The sequence below is a fragment of the Myotis daubentonii genome, chromosome 14, assembly GCF_963259705.1.
Source record: "Myotis daubentonii chromosome 14, mMyoDau2.1, whole genome shotgun sequence".
Lineage (NCBI taxonomy): Eukaryota > Metazoa > Chordata > Mammalia > Chiroptera > Vespertilionidae > Myotis > Myotis daubentonii.
Window position 1 is genome coordinate 34,343,303 of NC_081853.1, and position 20,020 is coordinate 34,363,322.

Below are 20,020 nucleotides of genomic sequence, written 5' to 3' on the forward strand. Positions count from 1 at the left end.
ATTATTTTTTAATGGGAGAGAAAGTAAGAGGTAAATGGCATGAGGAGGACACGCCCTCTGACAATAGCAATAAGCCAGAGCCCCTATTGCAACAATCCTCTGACAGCACAAAATTTGCTTAAGGATAGTCTTATTTGTTGTCTGGTGGGGGAAGATGGGCTTGTTGCTAGAAGTGACAGAAGGAAATCATATTTAATGCTGTATGTAACCATTACATTATAATGGTATAGGAGAAAAAGTATGGGTCTTTGGAATCACACAATCCTCCCTGGGAAGCACCTTAGGGTTTCTGAGACTTTCTTAGTCTTTCTGAGACTCAGTTTATTCATCTGTAAAATGGGAATGTTAAGTACGTGAAACTTCAAGGGTTGCTTGAAAATTAAATAAGTACATGCATTGCCTAGCATAGTTAAGAGTTAAGATATCACATACACGAATGAATAAATTGGGAGGAATTTCAAGTTGTATAAGAGAAACCAACCCAAAAGACATATATATATGTGACTCTCATAGGTTTTAGCAAGAATTTTTTCTTCTTTATATGGCCACATCTTAATGATTCAATTCATGCACTATCTCATCATTAAATATTTATTGAGCACACAATCTATGACAAGCATTATCCTGAAGGTAGGGGCAAGGGGCAATTTGAGGGAGGGAGGCAGTAGAAATATAAAGATATGAATACAAAAAGAAACAGCATTCCTTTGAATTCAGGAGACAAGAAAAGACATGTAAACAATTTATTGCTGCTTGTATGAGATAAAGAAGTGGATACAATGAGTTCTGTAGATGAAACCAAATTCTGTCAAGCTTTCCATTGCTTTTTAATAGCCCTGTGGATCCAGGCTTGTCTGAATTTGAACCCTAGCTCTAACTAGCAGCATGATCTTGGATTTCACTTCCCAAGGCATTTCCCCACTGGAATAATAATCTCTCCCTAAAACGATTTAAAAAGATAGCATATATCTAGCAGTCAAACATAGGAGTCACCTAGTTCATGATCTCTTCAAAGGAGACAGAATAATGGGGGAGGGGAGGGGCGGAAATCCTGGGGCCATTTCATTCCTTGGTATCAAATCTAGCAAAAAGTAAGGAAGAAGTTGCAGACTAATGACTGGAATGAACTCTGAGGATGATTCCTTGATTTTAATTATCCGAGCTATTGCCTATCACTACAGATAATCAAGAAGCATGAGTCAGCACCTGGCATAGCCACATCCCGGATGAGGTGATGCAGGTTCATGTTTTCTTCCTCATTAGATGATAAATAAAGCAACTTCTTTTCTTTATTTCAGTGACAAAATGTTCCCAGCCTTTGGATTTGGTGCCAGGATACCCCCAGAGTACACGGTGAGTAGAGATGTTTTGCTGTCGCCAAAGGATAATTTGAGTTTCCTTCCCAGGAGTCTCTGTCCTTTGGCCCTTGATGTAATTATGTAACTAGGGCCCAAAGACTCAGAAATGGTCTTCAGAACCCATGAGATTAGGTCCTCAGACCCTGTCTTTTGATAAAACCCAATCTCCTGGTATTCTGATTGTTCTTCTCAGCGGTCCAAATAAAAGTATTTATTGCTTAGCTTCCTACAGATATGGAGAAAACACTCAGGACATTGATCTTCGGTGGCTCAAAACATATCTATTCAGCTATCCTCTAGAGCAGTGGTTCTCAACCTTCCTAATGCCGTGACCCTTTAATACAGTTCCTCATGTTGTGGTGACCCCCAAATTCATTGTTACAAATTGAACATAATTAAAGCATAGTGATTAATCACAAATACAATATATAATTATATATGTGTTTTCTGATGGTCTTAGGCAACCCCTGTGAAAGGGTCGTTTTACCCCCAAAGGGGTCGCGACCCACAGGTTGAGAACCGCTACTCTAGAGGAAGATCCTATTGATAATACCAACTGAGGCAGTCCATGACAATAAAGTCCACAGAGCCCCTCATCCCAGCTCTCTGAGCACCAGTCTTGTGTGAGAGACACAGAAAAGTCCTAAGATAGAACCACTCTGGCTTAGAAAATTGAGAAACTAAAAGCTTCCTATGAGGGCATTGGAATCCTATTTGGTTTTGTTGTTGTTTTTAGGATATGTTTTCTTTTGTTTTCCTCTTTATTTTATTTTTTCCCATCACCATTTATCCCCCCTATACCCTCTTCCACCCCCAACCCTAACCCCCACAGTCATCAAACTGATTTGGTTTTAATACTTATTTCCATAACTCAGAGAAGGCAAAGATTGTGCAAAGAGAGATGTGCACCCTACTGTGGTATACCAGATGCTCCTGTGGGACATTTCACAGAGAACTCACTCCCCAGGTGGGAGGGCCTTGGAGTGGCAGCAGGGTTCCTACCCCAGCCTCACCCAGGCCTCTGAGGTCCAAGTTAAGTGCAGGCAACACTGTCCAATCATCAACTTCTCTTTCACTGGCTGTATCTGAGTTGCATGGCAGGAGTCAGATGACAACATTTACTCCCACACCAGAGCTGTCAGACCAAGGCCCTTCCCCTTCTGTGCCCTTTTTGAAAGAGAGAATCCCTCTCCCTGTGACTGCTGAGAGAACAGTAGATGGAATGGCGTGTCCCCTGACCTTTCCTCCTTGTCTGCCTTGTATTCCCCCCTGGCCTCCCTGCTAGGCATGCCTATAGAATTCTAGAAGCATTTTTTGAAAATAGAGCACATGGGAAGGAAAAATACAGAATAGGAGTTGTCGACTGGTGGCCTCTAGACATTATTTGGGCCACAAATGTATGATAGTTGACACACAATTTTTTTTTTAATTTTTAAATCTTTATTGTTGAAACTATTACATATGGCCTCATTTTTCCTCTATTGAGTCCTTCTAGCCCACCCCTGCCCCCTACCCTCTGCCCCAGGCCTTTACCACCCTATTTTCCATGTCCATGGGTTATGCATATCTCTCTCTCTCTCTATATATATATATATATATAAAAGCCTCAGCGACCTTTACGATGAACGACCAGAACAACCAGTCAACCAGTCACTATAACGCACACTGACTACCAGGGGGCAGACACTCAATGCAGGAGCTGCCCCTTGGTGGTCAGTGCACTCCCACAGCCAACCTCCCATGGCCGGTGCTGTCGGCATCCGGTGTCCATTCCTTCCATGCCCAGCCCGGTGACCATCGCCTTCTCTTCTCTTCTGACCCCATCAAGGGCCTTCGGGCCCCGGGCTGGGACGGGGAACTGGAAGTGGGTGGCAGCAAATGCGGTCCCTTTCCCAGGGGTCCAAGGGCCAGCTCTCTCCTCGGGGCCTTGGCCAACCTCCTGCTCCCCATCCCTTCCCCCTGCCAGCAGGCCCCAATTGGTCCGGCCCTGATTGGCCAATCGCCGGCCAAACCTAGGGGCCCCACCCGTGCACGAATTCGTGCACCAGGCCTCTAGTATGTATGTATATATGCATACAAGTTTTTGACACACAAATGTTTTTTAACATTTAGGCAATTTCATGTAAAATGTCAGATTTCTGGTTTTTTTGGAAACATTAGAAGGCCTGGAAAGATTAAGATTAAGAGATTATACAACCACAATTGGAGGGGGGGGGGGGAGGAAGGAGACTTATGTAATATTTTAAACCAGGGGTCCTCAAACTACGGCCCACGGGCCACATGCAAATACAAATATTGTATTTGTTCCCATTTTGTTTTTTTACTTCAAAATAAGATATGTGCAGCGTGCATAGGAATTTGTTCATAGTTTTTTTAAAAACTATAGTCCGGCCCTCCAATGGTCTGAGGGACAGTGAACTGGCCCCCTGTTTAAAAAGTTTGAGGACCCCTGCTTTAAACAATAAAGAATTTAAATTTTAAAAAAGAGAGAGAGATTATACAACCAGAATTAGGCAGAGCTGAGGAGCTACAGTCCCCTTCAGGTCGGATATCAGCTCCAGAATGTAGTCAGGTGGGTGTTGAACTGTTGCACCTCAAGACTGGAATGCACGTCAACAACCACCAGTCCTACTACCAAGAGATGCTGGCGCATCCCCCACCACATCCCACCTGGTAGTCTTCTGGTCTCAGGTGGCCCAGTAGGGCTGAGAACACCTTGTTCCAGGCCTTCCTTTTCTCATCCATGACATCTGCCTGGTCCCGCTCCTGGTGTAACTTATCCTTTTTGATGTTTCTTGAAGTCCTTATGCTCACCACGCCTTCAGCCAACTTATTCCTCCTGCTGTCCTAACAGGCTTCCCTCACATCTCCTCACTCTGCTCCAGGCCTAATTTTCCCTCTGCCCCAGACAGACACTGATGGCCTCAGCAGCTGGTTGCCCCCAGCGAGTTTATAAGGTCACCGAGATTTGCTTCTTTGGGAAAAACCTCAGAGCTTGCCTGTACTCTCCCTAGAATAGACCTTGAGACAGGAGGATTTGGATGCAATTATTTGAGAGGTGGAGGAAACCTCAATAGAGAATGAAAAGATGGACATAGGGTATCCTAACAAGTCAGTTAGCCCTGTGGGCAGTGGAGCTGAATCTTGCTGGGGACCCTGAAGACACTGTGGAGCACACACAGACCCCAAGGATAAGTGGGCTGGGTACTGATACACCATGTCCTGTCAGCCACTGAGGAAGGGCTGCTCGTGAGCGACATTAATTCCCAACACCTTTAGTCGGCCAAAAGCAGGCTCTGGAGCCCAGCTGGTGTGGCTCAGTGGTTGAGTGTCTGTCTACCTATGAACCAGGAGGTCACGGTTCAATTCCCGGTCAGAGCACATGCCTGGGTTTCAGGCTTGATCTCCAGTGGCAAGGGGGGGGGGGAGTGCAGGAGGCAGCCAATTGGTGATTCTCTCTCATCATTGATGTTCCTAGCTCCCCCTTCCTCTCCCTTCCTCTCTGAAATCAATAAAAATATATTAAAATTTTTAAAAGCAGGCTCTGGAGACCCGAGAAAACTTAAGGTAAATAAAGCCAGTAAAATGGATGGAAGTCAGCTGACTTGCCTGGGAGAGCCAAGGGCAGGGGAATGTGGGCCAGGCACCAACAGCATCGGCTCTGACCTCCCACAAGGAGAAGAGGGGTCTTTTAACACAATAACTAATGACCATTTTCTAGCCCCCAAGAGAGCCAGGGCTTGGCAATAACATTTGAAATGGGAGTCTCTGTAAAATCCCAAATGATCCCATAATGTCCAGGTGCCGGGACAGCCCTCCTGTTTTACCAGATTTTAGAAAGAAAGAAGTAAACATGTCACCTCGTGATAGGTCCTGGCAGGTAGAGGAATCTGTGTTGGAATATTACAAGATCTCGTGATTTTATCACTTTTCCAAAAGTAGAGCCTCTTTTACCTGCATATATGGGCAAATCCTCCTGTCCTATAGCTCTGCATAGTATGTTAGAATGAGTTTTAAATGTCAACAGCTTAGCGGGAGCTATTATAACCATCACCACTTTGAGCAAACGGGGTGACAAGTTACCTTTTTTTTAAATCACTGGGTCCAAGCAGAGCTCAGCCCAATCTAAGCCTCCAGTCTATGGCCAGTTGTTTCTGGGATTACATTTTTTTTTCTGAACTCTTATCTTGGCATTTTTTATATACATTATTCTCCCCTCCTGCCAGCATTTATCTGATTCTAGAAAAATTTCCTGTCACCTCAGCTCCACGGGGAGCTTAGAATTCACCCTCCATCTCAGACTGACTCTGTGAAGCCTTAAAAGGGTTCCTGCGGCTTGACACCTAATGAATGGAATGAGCATTTGTTTGCAAACTCTTCCTCCCAGTGCCTCCTTCCTGGATTAAAGTTGTAATTCTCCTTCCTTCCTTTTTATAATTTTAATTGGTGTCTAGGTCTCTCATGACTTCGCAATCAACTTTAATGAAGACAACCCAGAATGTGCAGGTAAATTACCAGGTGAAAGAAAGCCAGTGTCACAAAGCCCTTTTGTTTGCACATTTCCCATGTTAGTTTCTCTCCTCCCATGCAGTCTGTCAGTGATCATTGGCCACAGCAGAGGAGTAGGCTTTCTGGATCCAAATAGACCACGCTACTCTAAAGGCAACAGAGTGCCATAATGACAGCAGAAAACTAAGAGCTGGAAAAGACAGGATGAAGAAGCGCTCTTGAGTTTACAGTAACAATGTTGATCCCCATTCTGGATTCCTCTGGCCAAAAAACACAGGGGGGAATTCATCTGATGGGCAGTGATGATACCCCCTCTCTCTGCTCTCCAACTTTTCCTCAAGTATTTCTTTCCCACAACTACCTCTCTGTGTGGGTCTAAGTAGAGGGTCAGGGGAGGACATGAAAATCATTTGACACCTTCAGCATGTTGGTAAAGGATATGCCCTCAGTGACTTCCAACAAGTAGCTTCATGGTTTTGTGCCAGAAATAGCCTTCTCAAAGGCTTTGGTCCATGTTCCAGCTAGAATTTCTCCAACACGATTCTGCAAAGTAATGATGATGAAATGATGGTGACGACTATTATGATAAATTTTATCCTAAAATTACTTTTCCTGCTTCCTAAATAACAAATAGAGATAAGTTCACCAGTTGCTATGAAACTTATATTTTTTATAGTGAAATGGGTAGAAATGTCCATATCTCTCTCCTTCTTGTCATGGAGGAAGGGGGCTGAACCAGGGTTCATTCAGATCCAGTGAGGTGTGTGGAGCATCCAGCAATTTCTTTCACCAATTTGGCACTTCCTGTCCAAGAATATGACATCAATGTCATTGGGTGTGCACATAGTAACCTCTGAGACCCAGTCTCCATTCTGCCATTATTCCCTCTCGTGATCCTTCACCCTAAATTTATTATAGTTTAGAGTCCACTCATCCCTAACTGCCCCCATTCTTGAACTATAAGAATGGTTTTTCACCAAAGCAGAACAAAATACATGCCCAGCATTCGCCTGTTTCATACTCTCAAAATTTATCTGCCTGTTACTTTTTAAAGAGAAATCCAACGTGCTTATCTTGGGCAAAAACTCAAGAGTCAAAATAGATAAAGAATGTCTGTTGAGTGTCACCTGACTTCACAACCAAGCTGCAAAATGCTATGAGGTTTGTCTTTAGAAGGACAGGCTTTGGGGCAGGGCAGAGAGGATGCAGCATTTTAAGTGGGATGGAAGCATGGGTCTAAGGGCAGAACACAGAATTTGCTCATCCAGAACACCCCAGATCTGGTTTGCATGCATGGTGGATGTGGAACCCCATTTCAGGAGGGGCTTCTGTGGATCCCTCTGGCCAAAAACAGGACCAGTGTGCTGTTTCAGGATAGAAAGGGATATGGGCAAGAGCTAAGACAGGCGCAGACACCAAGAGGAGCCATTTGAATACAATTCATTAGTAATGGGACTCTTGTGGGATTGTGGGCATAATATTAAATGTTCAGGCAAGTCTCCTAAAATGCTAGGAGAAGCTACACTATCGGGGCTGTTCCTTCCAGCAGAGTCTCACCCTTTACTATTTCCTTGGGTCACGTGGGCTCAGGATGGAAACCCCCTTTAAGTGAGAGGTTGGCCATAATGATGAATGTCACTCATCTGTACTACAGTCCCCAGCAGACAATTGTGTCAGCCGTTTTGCTCATTCATCACACACTTGCTGTGCCTGACCTGCCTCAAGATCTTTGAGGGAGTGAGTCACAATACCTGCCCACAAGGACTTTAATATCTGGAATGATGGTCACACGTGACTCCTATAAGTGGAATAGGGTGGTATACACTACAGCAGAGTCAACAAGGTAGTGTAAAAACGAGGGAGGCCTTAAAGCTGACCTGCCCAATGGCCCTCAGAGCCAGGCAGACCTGGGTTTCAATCCTGAGTCTAATTCATTTGCTGTGTGACCTGGGATAGATCATGTAACCTCTATAAGCCTCAGTGTCTTCACCTGTAAAATGGGCATAACATCTATTTCATTACACTATGAGAATCTAATAAAATGTTATGTGTAAAGTAGGATATTAGGGAAAAGTTGATGGAAAGGATTGCTTTTTAATTAAGCTGTTAAAGAGAATTATTTCAGTGGGAGTGGAGGCAACAGTGTGGTATTTTTTATCTTAAGAACATAAATGTGATGTTAGGAGGACATTTGACGAATTTAATGCTTTATCTATGTGTGTGTTTGATTACAAATTTATTTGAGGAGACTCCTGAACTATTGATCTTTGCCAACTTCACCTTAGGAATTCAAGGAGTTGTGGAAGCCTATCAGAGCTGCCTTCCGAAGCTCCAACTCTATGGTCCCACCAACATCGCCCCCATCATTCAGAAGGTCGCCAAGTCAGCATCAGAAGAGACGAACACCAAGGAGGCATCGGTAAGGAGAGAGGCAGTTTGCCTGCTAATGGGAGATTGCCCTTCCTCACCTGGATATTGGCCATAGCACCCATCCCATTCTGACAATACATTACAGCAGCAGTTCTCAATCTGTGGGTCACGACCCCTTGGGGGGTAAACGACCCTTTCACAGGGGTCGCCTAAGACCATCGGAAAACAGATGTATAATTACATATTGTTTTTGTGATTAACCACTATGCTTTAATTATGTTCAATTTGTAACAATGAAAATACATCCTGCATATCAGATATTTACATTACGATTCATAACAGTAGCAAAATTACAGTTATGAAGTAGCAACGAAAATAACTTTATGGTTAGGGGTCACCACAACATGAGGAACTGTATTAAAGGGTCGCAGCATTAGGAAGGTTGAGAACCACTGCATTACAGCATGTGTGAGTTTGGACAAGTGACTTCACCTTCTCCTATCCTCAGTCTCCTCATCTGAAAACTGGGGATAACCATACCCATCTCTGCTGCGTTATTGTAAGGCTTAGAGATGGCGCATCTCCCATGTCTGCAACATTAGCTGGACAGAGGGGACACTCAACAGTGGAATTTACTTTATTCACTGGAGTATCAGACATATCCACATTGTGTTCTTAGGGAGATAACAAGAACTGTCCAAAATAAACTTGCTTCCCAGTGTACCCATAGTATAGATGAAACTGAAGCAAAATAATAAATGCTTCTGTCCCCTGGTGGTTAAGCACAACAACGCAAAACCTCATAGCAAAGATTTGTTTTGTATTCTATATGTGGTTTTCTTAAGAAAAATGCAAACCAAAGGTTTTTCGTACTCAGAGCTATAAAGCTACTTTTTCCCAGCCCTGTATATTACCATAATAACTTTTCTATGTATCATTTTAATGACATCAATATATTTCTTTTTTAACTTTGTGACCTCTTTCAGATTTAGTAGAACATTGCTGATGTCTGACATTTTCTTTGTGATTTTATCCTGGATTCCAAGATACTGCATTTGCAAAAAGAAAGTGATATACTACTCTCTCAGCTTCTTACATCAACTCCGCTAACCTATTTGTGCTGCCTCATGTTCTCAACCTTCCCTTATGGTAGAATGGATGGAGGACCATGCTCATATCTAACCCAGCCTCTTCTTTTGCATACTGGAGCCATCTTCTCTGAACCATCCAAGGACATTGACCTACCAACTTTCGCACCTGTCTCTCATCTATTTTTTTCCCCTTTCTACTGTAGACTTATGTTCATTAGCAAATAACACATCCTATAATATCTTCTGTTTAAGTTAAAATCTTTCCCTTGACACCACTTTAGTCTAGCTACTACCCCTATTTTACCTCCCTTTAGAGCAAAATTCATTTAAAAATTTGCCTATACTCACTGTCTTCACCTCCCCTCCCCTTGGTTCCTCTACCTTTACCAGTCAGACTTTCCTCCCCAGCATTTCTCTGAAACTACACTTGTCAATCAACAGTATCTCCATTTTTGCCAAACCCACTAAGGCCTTGGAGCAAATTTGAATCCTCACAGACGCAAGATTTGGGGATAAGTGTTGGATAGCATCAGTATTTCATTTTATCTTTTAACATTTTTTTCTCATCAGAACTTCAAATTCAAATTCTTCAAGTGATATGTTACTCAGAAACCCAACATATACCAGTAAAATAGATTTTAAGAAAACAGATTGTTCTTGGTAAATCTGGACTAAGAGATGGGGTGCAAACTTTTGTCCTTCTCCCCGTTTATCCCCAAGAGCATCCAAGGTGTCCCCAGGGCACCCCAAATCATCTCGGCCCCTCTAGGGTACCAGGAACTAGAAGAGAAAAAAGAGAACAGGGCTGACATAGGTCTGGACTTAGGCCTGGTATAAGCCAGCATGAGTTCTGCCCATCACTCACTCCCCCAGGGACAGGTAGTCTGCTCTGTGAGAACAGGTCAGGAAATGGTGCAAGAATGTCTAATCCACAGATCCCCAAACAACTGACTCTTATGGTCCAGGAACAATGGTTCTTTTCCCCAGTGGTTTCTCCTGTTCTTTAAACAATGTGTGGGCCTGCACCCCTTGTTATCACTGATAGCTAAGGGGCTTAAATTTGAACCTTATAGGCAAGTTGTGTCAGGGTCTGGATGTAGGATTTTCTCCTCAACTTTGTGGAACTCTTCTAGAAATTTTAAAAAACAAAAAATACCCTCCATATCTGAACAGGACCTCATATACATTCAAAGACGACTATACTCTTTCATCCGTGAGCATTTCCCTGGCCTGGCTTTGGAAGCAACTGTCACAGTAGCTTTATTGGAAATTTGCATCAGGCCTTTGATCCGATGACAGTCTGCAGCCTAGTACCTCTGGCTAGATTAACTCTGGTTCAGATTCTAGAATCCTGATAATCCCTTCAGATCAAGTGTTCTTAACCTTTTTTGTTCCATGGGCCCCATTAGCAGCTGATGAAGCCCATGGGCCCCCTTCTCAGAAGTATTTTTAAATGCACAAAATAATCACATTTTAACATGCATATAAAAAATTATTAATGAAATATTTTACACTCTTTTTTTACACTATGTCTTCAAAATCCAGGGTGTACTTTACACTTACAGCATCTTAATTCGGATGCTAAATTAGCATCACAAATACTTGATCTTTGTTAAAAGAAGTTAAAATGTAAAATTCAGTTCCTCCAGTGCTCTAGTCACATTTCAAGGGCTCAGCAGTCACATGGAGCTCATGGCTATTGTTTTGGGCAGTGCACCTTTAGACTTAAAAATCTCCAAGCGGAAGAGACAATGACAAGCAATCTAGTCCCAACCCTCATCTGAGAGATGAAGCTGAAACCCAGAGGAGTGAAGGGATTTTCCCAGGATCTCAGAAAATGAGGCTTTGACGCCCGTCCTCCTGACTCCTCCTTGCTGCTCTGTCAACCACACTGCTTCATAACAGTCACTAAGGTGATTATTAGAATTAACCTACAACTACTGTGCCTGCCTTTCAGTCCCATTCATCGTACCCTTAAGTTTTCAGGACTGTCTACACACAGGCACTCAAAAGAACCTGTTGTCGCTGTTGCTGTAGCCAGTATGCACTGAAGGCACCTGATCTTGTCCTTGTCTCCCCACCTCTCGGTTCCCATTGCCTGGCGTCTGATCCATCGCAGCAATACTTCATCCTGCTGATTCTGACCGACGGCGTCATCACAGACATGGCGGACACCCGGGAGGCCATCGTCCACGCCTCCCACCTCCCCATGTCGGTCATCATCGTGGGAGTGGGCAACGCTGACTTCAGTGACATGCAGATGCTGGACGGCGACGACGGGATCCTGAGGTCACCCAAGGGAGAGCCTGTCCTTCGAGACATCGTTCAGTTCGTGCCCTTCAGGAACTTCAAACACGTACGCATATCTCGGGGCTTCCCATGGGAGGGCAGGACCAAAACAAACTCACTCCTTATGTGTTTCCACCAGTTGGTAGGGAAGCAACACCGCTATCCCTGCCTGCCTGGGCCAGGCCATCTCCCCCACAGGAGATGGAGAGCTTGGCTCTTTGGAGGTAAAAGTGTAACTTGAATTAGAGATGAGAAGTCTTGCCAGCTATAGCAGCCAACATTTCACTGGCACTTGTCCCATCCATATAGCTTAGACCTTGGTGCTGTCAGGGCTGCCATGTGCAGGTGGGCAGAGTGTTCCGTGTGCAAGTGCCTGGCCAGAGAAGCAAGGGGCAGCTTCAATTCGGCCTGGGTTCTGCCTGTCGAGCCCTGTGCCCTGGCAGAGGCCCGTGTTTGCCTTGGCAAAGCATATTTTCAAGTTGATAGAGACCTAAATCCTCTATAAGTATGGTAAGCAGCACCAAGGCATTTAGTTAACTCCTTAAGGATGGAGCCAGTAAGATGACAAAGGTAGCTCTAAGGAGGATATAACATAGTTGACTATGGTCAGTGGGGAAAGGCTAGAGTACGTTTGCTAGGGCAGATTGAAAACTAGGGAATGGCCAAATGGGTTAAAAATAAATAGATTTTGGATTACCTTCTCCACTGGACAGAAATCTTCCCAGTTTTCCACAAGTTGACATCTAGCTTTACAGTCTTGAGCTATAATCAATAATAAATAATGTCGAGCAGCATTACCTCCCCCTGATGACCCGAAACAGACGTAGTAGACAGTGCTCTAGTATGACATCGAAAAGGGCTTAATAACAATGTTTTGGCATTTCAACTGTTGGATCATTGTTAACTCAGTGGAAGGAGGGGCACCTTTAAAGTTCCAATAGCAGCCTACACCTGTGGGGCTGAATTACCCAGGACGCTTCTAATTCAAGCAAAGGCTCCCTCCAGCCTGGGGGTGGCCCTGAAGAACCCTTCAGAGCCTCCCCAGCTGTGTCTGGGAGCCCTTGAGGGTCATGTGGGCTGTCACAGACAGTCCTCTGTGACCTTCTGTTCCTTGCCCCAGGGAAAGTCACTCAAGAGCAGAGCATCCCTGCCCCCATACCCCCTGTAGCTTTGCCCTCTCCCAGTGGGTGGCAACTGAACTTGAGCTGCCCCACAAGAGGGAATCTCCAGAATGCTCAGTGCCCTGAAGCAACTCCGCAGTCCCCTTAGAAACTGTGGGAATCCCCTCCTGTCCCTGCTGCTGTGACCCCTCTGTCACCTGGGCCGTCACTGCAGTGAAGTCTGATCCCTACATCTCCAGGGTCCCTGCTGGAAACATCTGTAGCTTCCACTGCAGCTCCTCAATCCTCAGGGCTGAGGTCAGTAATCTAGGGACCCAGAGAGGAAGGGACAGGCTCCACGCCATCCACTCTAAGCTTTCCTTCCTAATGCTTTTTTGGAAAAGCCTTTCTACTCCAGCCAAAACCCCCCATTCAAAGGGGTTTATCGGATATGTCCAGGCACCTGTGAATCCCACTTGGAGCCCACGCTGGGACCCCAGTTACACTGGGCAAGGTAACTATAGGGGGTGAAGGATGGATGGACAGTTGTTTGCATAGACAAGTCCCAGTGCCAGCGTCAGAGCCTTTGGCCTGTGCTTTGCAGAAATTGCCTGGTGTTCTGCTGCCGTCTTGGGACAGGAGTTAAAGCCAGCGTCAGGTAAATGACAAGCCCAGTGGCCTCCACTGGACCCCGATCTCATGAATTGCCAGCTCCATGTAGGGAGGCCACCGCTCACTCCAGGGCTCCTTGAACAATGAGGTATAGCCTAGACACCTAGCGCCACACAATTCTAATGCCCCTCTTAAGGAGGGCTACAGTGTAATTAGCATCATTCAAGGAGCAAAAGATCAATCCTTGACTACAGAGTTGAGTGCAGAGGGAGTTCCAAGTAACAGCCCCGACAGGCTCACAGGCAGGGAGCATGGTGAGGGGTGACCGTTCCACTGTAGCCCGTCTTCCTCCTGCCCGAGGAGGAGGTTTCCAAACGAAACCGCTCGTCGGATGAAAGAGGCTCACCGTGTCCTCGGTTGTCTGCACGTGGACAGCAAGGAGTGCTGTCCTTTTCTAGGAAGGATGTGCTGGGGCCGGCTGACTGTACTGCTGCTGTGTTCATCACGAAGCTACTTATAGTACCTGCCTGATGCCCACGGTGGGGAGAGGGGTGTTCTTCCAGGTTGTGATGTCCTGCTCCATCTGGTCAGCAGGACAGAGTAGCCACATCACTGACCACCAATAACTGCCTGAGTGAAGGGCCAAAGAACTCCTCCCTGGGAGAGTCATGCACTGCCCCAAACCACCTTCCCCCTGCCACACACACACACACACACACACACACACACACACACACACACGTGTGCCGAAACAATGCAGCTGAGCCAGGCTAGGTTCTAGCCTCTACCCCAAGCTTCCTCCTCTCACAGAATGCCTACTGTGTGCAAGGCATGTGCTAGCATTGGGGCCACAGGAAGGTGAGAACGTCGTGGTCCAGGCTGCCAGGAATGAACTGGGGGGTTGAACATAGGGGCCAGCAGCAATATCTGTGGATGACTGAAAGGGGCTAAAATGTTGCTACGGGACTTCCGAGCAGAGAGAAGTCGCCGTGAGGAAATCCCTGCAGCTCGATCTGGGTGTATGAGGGAGGACAGAGCCTTGGTAAGCCGGGGGCGGAGGGGCATCGGCCAAGGGACCTGCCCTGATTGGGCGAGGAAGTGGCACGCTCGCCGTGTGTGCTGCACAGTCTCCAGCTGCTCAGAATGCCAGGAGCATATCATCCACCTTATCTTCATGGATTTCAAATTAGATTTTGAAAACCATTTCATTACCCAGACGACACTGAATTCAATAAGCCATAAATAAAATGAACAGGGAGGAACTGATACACTTCATATTAGCCTGTAGCCCAGGAGCCATCTCTCCTCTCCTGCTCTGCACGGTAACTCAGGGCTTTGAAGTGGACAGGGCACTGGCTCCGAGCTGTGTGATTCTGGGCAAGTCATTTAACCCCTCTGTGCCACAGATTTTCATCAGTACAATGGGCCAAATGACACGCGCATTGGAGGATTAAAGGTGGAGTCTTCACAAAGCTTAGCACAGTGCCTGCTCTGAGTAGGTGATTAATAAATTCAGCTGTTAATACCAGCTGCTTTCACATTTTTGGCCTTTTCCTAACCAACTAATGCCCCCCAGCCCCTATTTGCTCACCAGACCCACCAGCACACGTGGGAGAATCACTATCTCTGTGCTGTCCCATGCAGTAGCAAATAGCCACATGTGGGCATTTACATTTAAATCATTACAATTAAATAACATTTTAAAATGACCTCTTCAGTTGCACGAGCCACGTTTCAAGGGTTTATTAATTGCGTGTATCTAGTGACTACCATATTGGGCTTTCCATCATGGTAACAAGTTCTATTTGACAGCACTATTTAGAAAAGTTTTTGTCTCCAAATAACAGCAAATCCATCTTACAGTGGATTACATGAATGGTTCTTAACCAAGGGTGACTCATTCCCCGGGGGACACTTGGCAATATCTGGAGACATTTTTAATGGTGACAGTGTGGAGTGCTAATTCACATCTAGTGGGTAGAGGCCAGGGATGTTGGTAAACATCCTACGATGCAAAGGACAGTGCCCCAAAGAATTATCTGGCCCCAAACAGCAGTAGAGCTAAAGCGGGGAACCCTGGATTAAGTACAAACATATTTTTCTCATGTAGCTAGAAGTTAGGGAGTGGGGGCTGCTGACATTTGTTTTTTTCAGTGATGTGATAGTGTCAGGGCCAGCACTTGGCAATTCCCTTGGTGATAAAATGGTTGCCATAGCTCCAGGAATCACATTCCTGTTCAAGGCAAAGAGGAAGAGGAAAGGGACACAGAGCCAACCATGTCTGTCCCCTTTTACCAAGAAGAAAAGCTTTCCAGCATCCCCCAGGAAACCAATTTCTGTCTCAAAGATGAAGTTGGGTCACAGGGACCTCCCTAGATGGAAGGGAGGCTAGGAAATCATGTATTTGGCTTTATAGCTTTTCTAGGAGAGGTGGCCAGAGAGAAGGGGTAGAAATGACTTTTTATATACCCCAGTATACACATGGATCATGAGCAACACACAACCCTGCGCAGTTATTTATAAAATAAAAGAGCATTCATGGATGTCAAATGTCCAACAGGCTATAACATCTCCAAGATGTAAAGAATCATCTTATTATTTTTAAATATGATTTTATTGATTTTAGAGAGAAAGGAAAAGTGAGAGAGAGAGAGAGAGAGACATTAATGTGAGAGAGAAACATTGGCTGTCTCCTGCATGTACCCTACTGGAGATTTAGTCTGCAACAGGGCATGTGCCCTGACTGTGAATCGAACCCGGGAACTTCTGATGCATGGGACAACACTCAACCAACTGAGCCACACAGCCAGGCATGAAGAATCCTTCTAGAAAAACTCCTCACAGTGTTTTCAAATTGTTGTTAAGATATGTCTCTTATTTTGAGCCTCCTAAAAACTCTGTGAGATAGAATCAATGCTTATTCTTTCCTATTTTGTCTCTGAGAACAACAGGCCTCAGCAAAGATGAGTGGCTGAGTGACAAGCCACATAGGAAGGAAAGAGCTAGCAACCAGGCCATCGGGCATTAGTTCACTCCGTTCCCTTCGGGATCTTTCCTGAGGCATCTCAAACACTTGTTAACTGGTCACTCTGCTTCACATTTTCAATCTCTTCAGTACTTATGATGGGGTTTGAGCAATTTTCCTTGCCCACAGGCTGAGCAGCTAGCACTGAATACCAAGAGCCCATGCAGAATATCAGCCTCCACCTCCATCTGCCTCAAAACATACCGTGGAGCCATCATGCTGATAGAATAATGGCTACATTAATTAGCATGGGGGTACTCAACACGCTCCGTCACCAATACACTCCATCACCTGGCTTCAAGCTTATTTTCCAGCTGAATGTCCCACCCACCAATTCTGCATTTGCAACATACACACACACACACACACACACACACACACTTCAGTACCATCAGATGACTCACTGTCCCTAAAATAATTAAATGCCAACCCCTTCTCTATATTTTAAAACATACCCAACTTAAATGCCACCTCCTCTTGGAAGCCTGCTCTGATTTCCTCCAAGATGACTTAGTCTCTTTGTTTTCTGCGCTCTGCTCACACAGTGCTTGTGACTCTGGAGCAGTGCTTGTCACAGTCCATATGCACAGGAATCATGGGCATCAAATTAAAATGCAGATTCTGATTCAGTAGCTCAGGAATGGGTCTAAGAGTCTATGTTCCTAATAAGCGCCCATGTGCTGTGATGTTGTTGGTTTGTAGCATGTGTCATCTTTTACCTTAAAGTAGGGTTAATTTTGGCTCCTCTCACATGATGCTAACTTCCCTAATAGTAAGAATAATAAACCCACCCTAACTGGTTTGGCTCAGTGGATAGAGCATTGGCCTGTGGACTGAAGGGTCCCAGGTTCGATTCCGGTCAAGGGCATGTACCTTGGTTGCAGGCACGTCCCCAGTGGGCCGTGTGCAGGAGGCAGCTGATTGATGTCTCTCTCTCATCGATGTTTCTGACTCTTTATCCCTCTCCCTTCCTCTCTGTAAAAAAAAAATCAATAAAAATATTTTTTTAAAAAAAGAATAATAAACCCTAGCACAGTGCCTGGAACATAAGTGCCTAGAATTGAATATAAATAGAAACAAAAGTGCAAGGCAGTTCATTCTGCCACCTGATTTTCACCCATATTTCAGATGTGAATAGTTTGATATTTTGAGACAGGCATGCAAAAATAAAATTACGGAATTCATGGTTCAGGTTCCAACAACCTGACAACTCTTGCTTGGAGGCCCTTGTCAAATGCTGAATGAATGAATGAATGAATGAATGAGAGAGAGACTAGCTGCTCAGAACAGGACTCAAGCCTTTGAGGCTGATTCTCAGCTTCCTCTGGCCAGCTGCCAAAGTCATGGTGATTTCCTCTTCCCTGCAGGCATCTCCGGCTGCCCTGGCAAAGAGCGTGTTGGCTGAAGTCCCAAACCAAGTCGTGGACTATTACAACGGCAAAGGGATTAAGCCAAAATGTTCATCAGAAATGTATGAGTCTTCCAGGACACTAGCACCATGAACTCCACGCACTTTTACAGAGTTCCGAAATACTACTCCTGCTACTATTTACTACTTCTACTGCTCCTGTACTTTAAAAAGCCACACATTTAAAAAACTAGCACGTTTTGGTGATTTTTAACTAACTGGCCATTTTTTTTTTCTTTTTTGCATGTGTAGCCCTAAGGCCTGGATCTGGTAAGCCCTCGTATTGTTAAAGACTTTTTACAAAGACACACAGATAATTCCAACTTACTCTTTACATTACAGCATGTCGACTTGAAATAAAATGGTATCTGTATCTGTTTTTTATACAGGTTTGTTGAAATTTTGCTAAATTTCTTATTATCTTTACACTGTAAAGCATTTTGAAACAACTACTGAACGTTGATAGCCAAAACATATTTGGTTTTATCTGCTACAGGATGAGAGACTTTTCAAAATGGTAGATGCATGGACTGTATTTTGCATGTTTAAAAAACAAAATAAAACAAAACACAACGCCCACACTGTTTTTGCAGTTGTTATCTATAATTCATCCCTGCTGAGAATGGTCTCTCTGCTGATGAAGAGACATAGTCACCTAGGAGTAGTCTTCTTGATGGGGATCTGGGAACTTAGCCCAGCACCTCTCACACTTTGCTGGGGATCTTGTCAAAATTGGGACCATGATGCCATAGGTATGCATAGGCCCAAGATTCTGCCGCTCTGACAAGGTCCCAGGGCAAGCATGTCAAACTCAAAGGCTAACACGGGCTAAATAAACGAGGCATGCGGCCCACAGGCCACGAGTTTGACATGCTTGTCTCAGGGCATGCCAGTGCAGTCCTCATATCGCACTGAGAGTACTGAGGTTCTAGACTTTAGGGTGTGATTGTAGAGACCATCTGAACCAGGGCGGACCCTAGCCTGCTTGAGAATGGCACCTCTTCCCCATCAGTAGCACAAAGGTTGCCTGTCTCTGAGGAGGGAGTAGAAAGTAGTGAGACTGATTCCAGAAGCTGCACACCCCACATCAGCCTCACTGCTTTGTAGTCCCACCTCTTCCTTAAACAGATGAGGGAGTATTCCCGCTGGCCGGCTCCTACCCTCTTAAAGGAGGCATCTCTCTCCTTGCATGAATGATGCCATGTTTACATCAACCCCAAAGAATGACCTCATTCTTCAGTAGAACTGTGACAATGGAGACTTGGCCATGGCAAAGGGCTGTGCAGAGTCACTCCCCAGAAATGTGGCCCACCGAGTTGATTTTTAAGCTGAGAGTGGGGCTTCTTTTTGCCTCTTTTTGATCACTCCTGAGAGCAAACTTTATCAGCAGAAATGCCTAGAATCATTTTTTTAGGTGGTGGTGTTTTGTTTTGATATAAAATGGCCAGTTTTGAACCAGAAGAATGAATGTTTCACTTATATAATCTTCTCACAGGGAAATGAACGAATGTTTTGCAGCATAAAAGGCACAAGACGGTCAGCGAGATAGAGAAGTAAATCGCAAGGTGAAATAGATCTGTATGTTGTTTGTTGAGGGGGGGACATATTAACAAGCAAATCAAATAGACTTTGTATAATTTCCAGTGTTATAATTATAGATTCTAACCTTGCAAATACATGTCAGCCAAATGCACAACATTTTGGGAATGATGGGGAAAATGTATGACTGAAAAAAAAATCATAAATATTTAAACTGTATTGTTTTATGAATAAATTGGGTACTTACAGAATTTTTTTTAAGAGTTATGGTCTTGTTTCTCTTTTCAAGGCATTTTTTTTTTTACCAGTGATTTATTTCATGTAGGGGGCATGGATTAGGACAAGCTCTTTCACGGTCCCATAAAAACATGGATCATTGTTCTTAATAGACAATATTTAGGTTCTGTCCTACAGAAATATCTGGCAGTTGTTTCTAGCCCCAAACCAGGACAGGAGTTTCTCTGTCTGTGTGCCTGGAACAAAGTAAGCACTCAATAGATATTTAATGAATAAAGAGATGACTAATCAAATGAATGAATGCATGAATGAATGAATGAATGAATGAATGAATGAATGGACTTATTAATATGCCTCATGAGCAATCACAGTTTTAACAAGTAGATTGAGTGACTGTGGCTGTCAATCAAAATGATGTACCATGCCATCCTCAAATATCTGTTCAGATCTGTTACATTCATGTCAGGACTTTCTGGGATCTG

General features: G+C 44.6%; 1 protein-coding gene across 4 annotated transcripts in view; it reads left to right on the forward strand.

The window, feature by feature from the left end:
• The window catches only part of CPNE4 (copine 4), a 347,796-nt gene extending 329,634 nt beyond the window's left edge, over nucleotides 1-18,162 (forward strand). For all 4 annotated transcript variants that reach the window (XM_059663961.1, XM_059663964.1, XM_059663962.1 and 1 more), the window contains exons 12-16: nucleotides 1,299-1,353; nucleotides 5,813-5,864; nucleotides 8,153-8,286; nucleotides 11,448-11,684; nucleotides 17,722-18,162. In XM_059663961.1, the coding sequence (XP_059519944.1) occupies nucleotides 1,299-1,353; nucleotides 5,813-5,864; nucleotides 8,153-8,286; nucleotides 11,448-11,684; nucleotides 17,722-17,856 (613 nt within the window). In that variant the 3' untranslated portion in view covers nucleotides 17,857-18,162. The remainder of the gene's footprint in view (nucleotides 1-1,298; nucleotides 1,354-5,812; nucleotides 5,865-8,152; nucleotides 8,287-11,447; nucleotides 11,685-17,721) is intronic.
• Nucleotides 18,163-20,020: the final 1,858 nt, after the last annotated feature.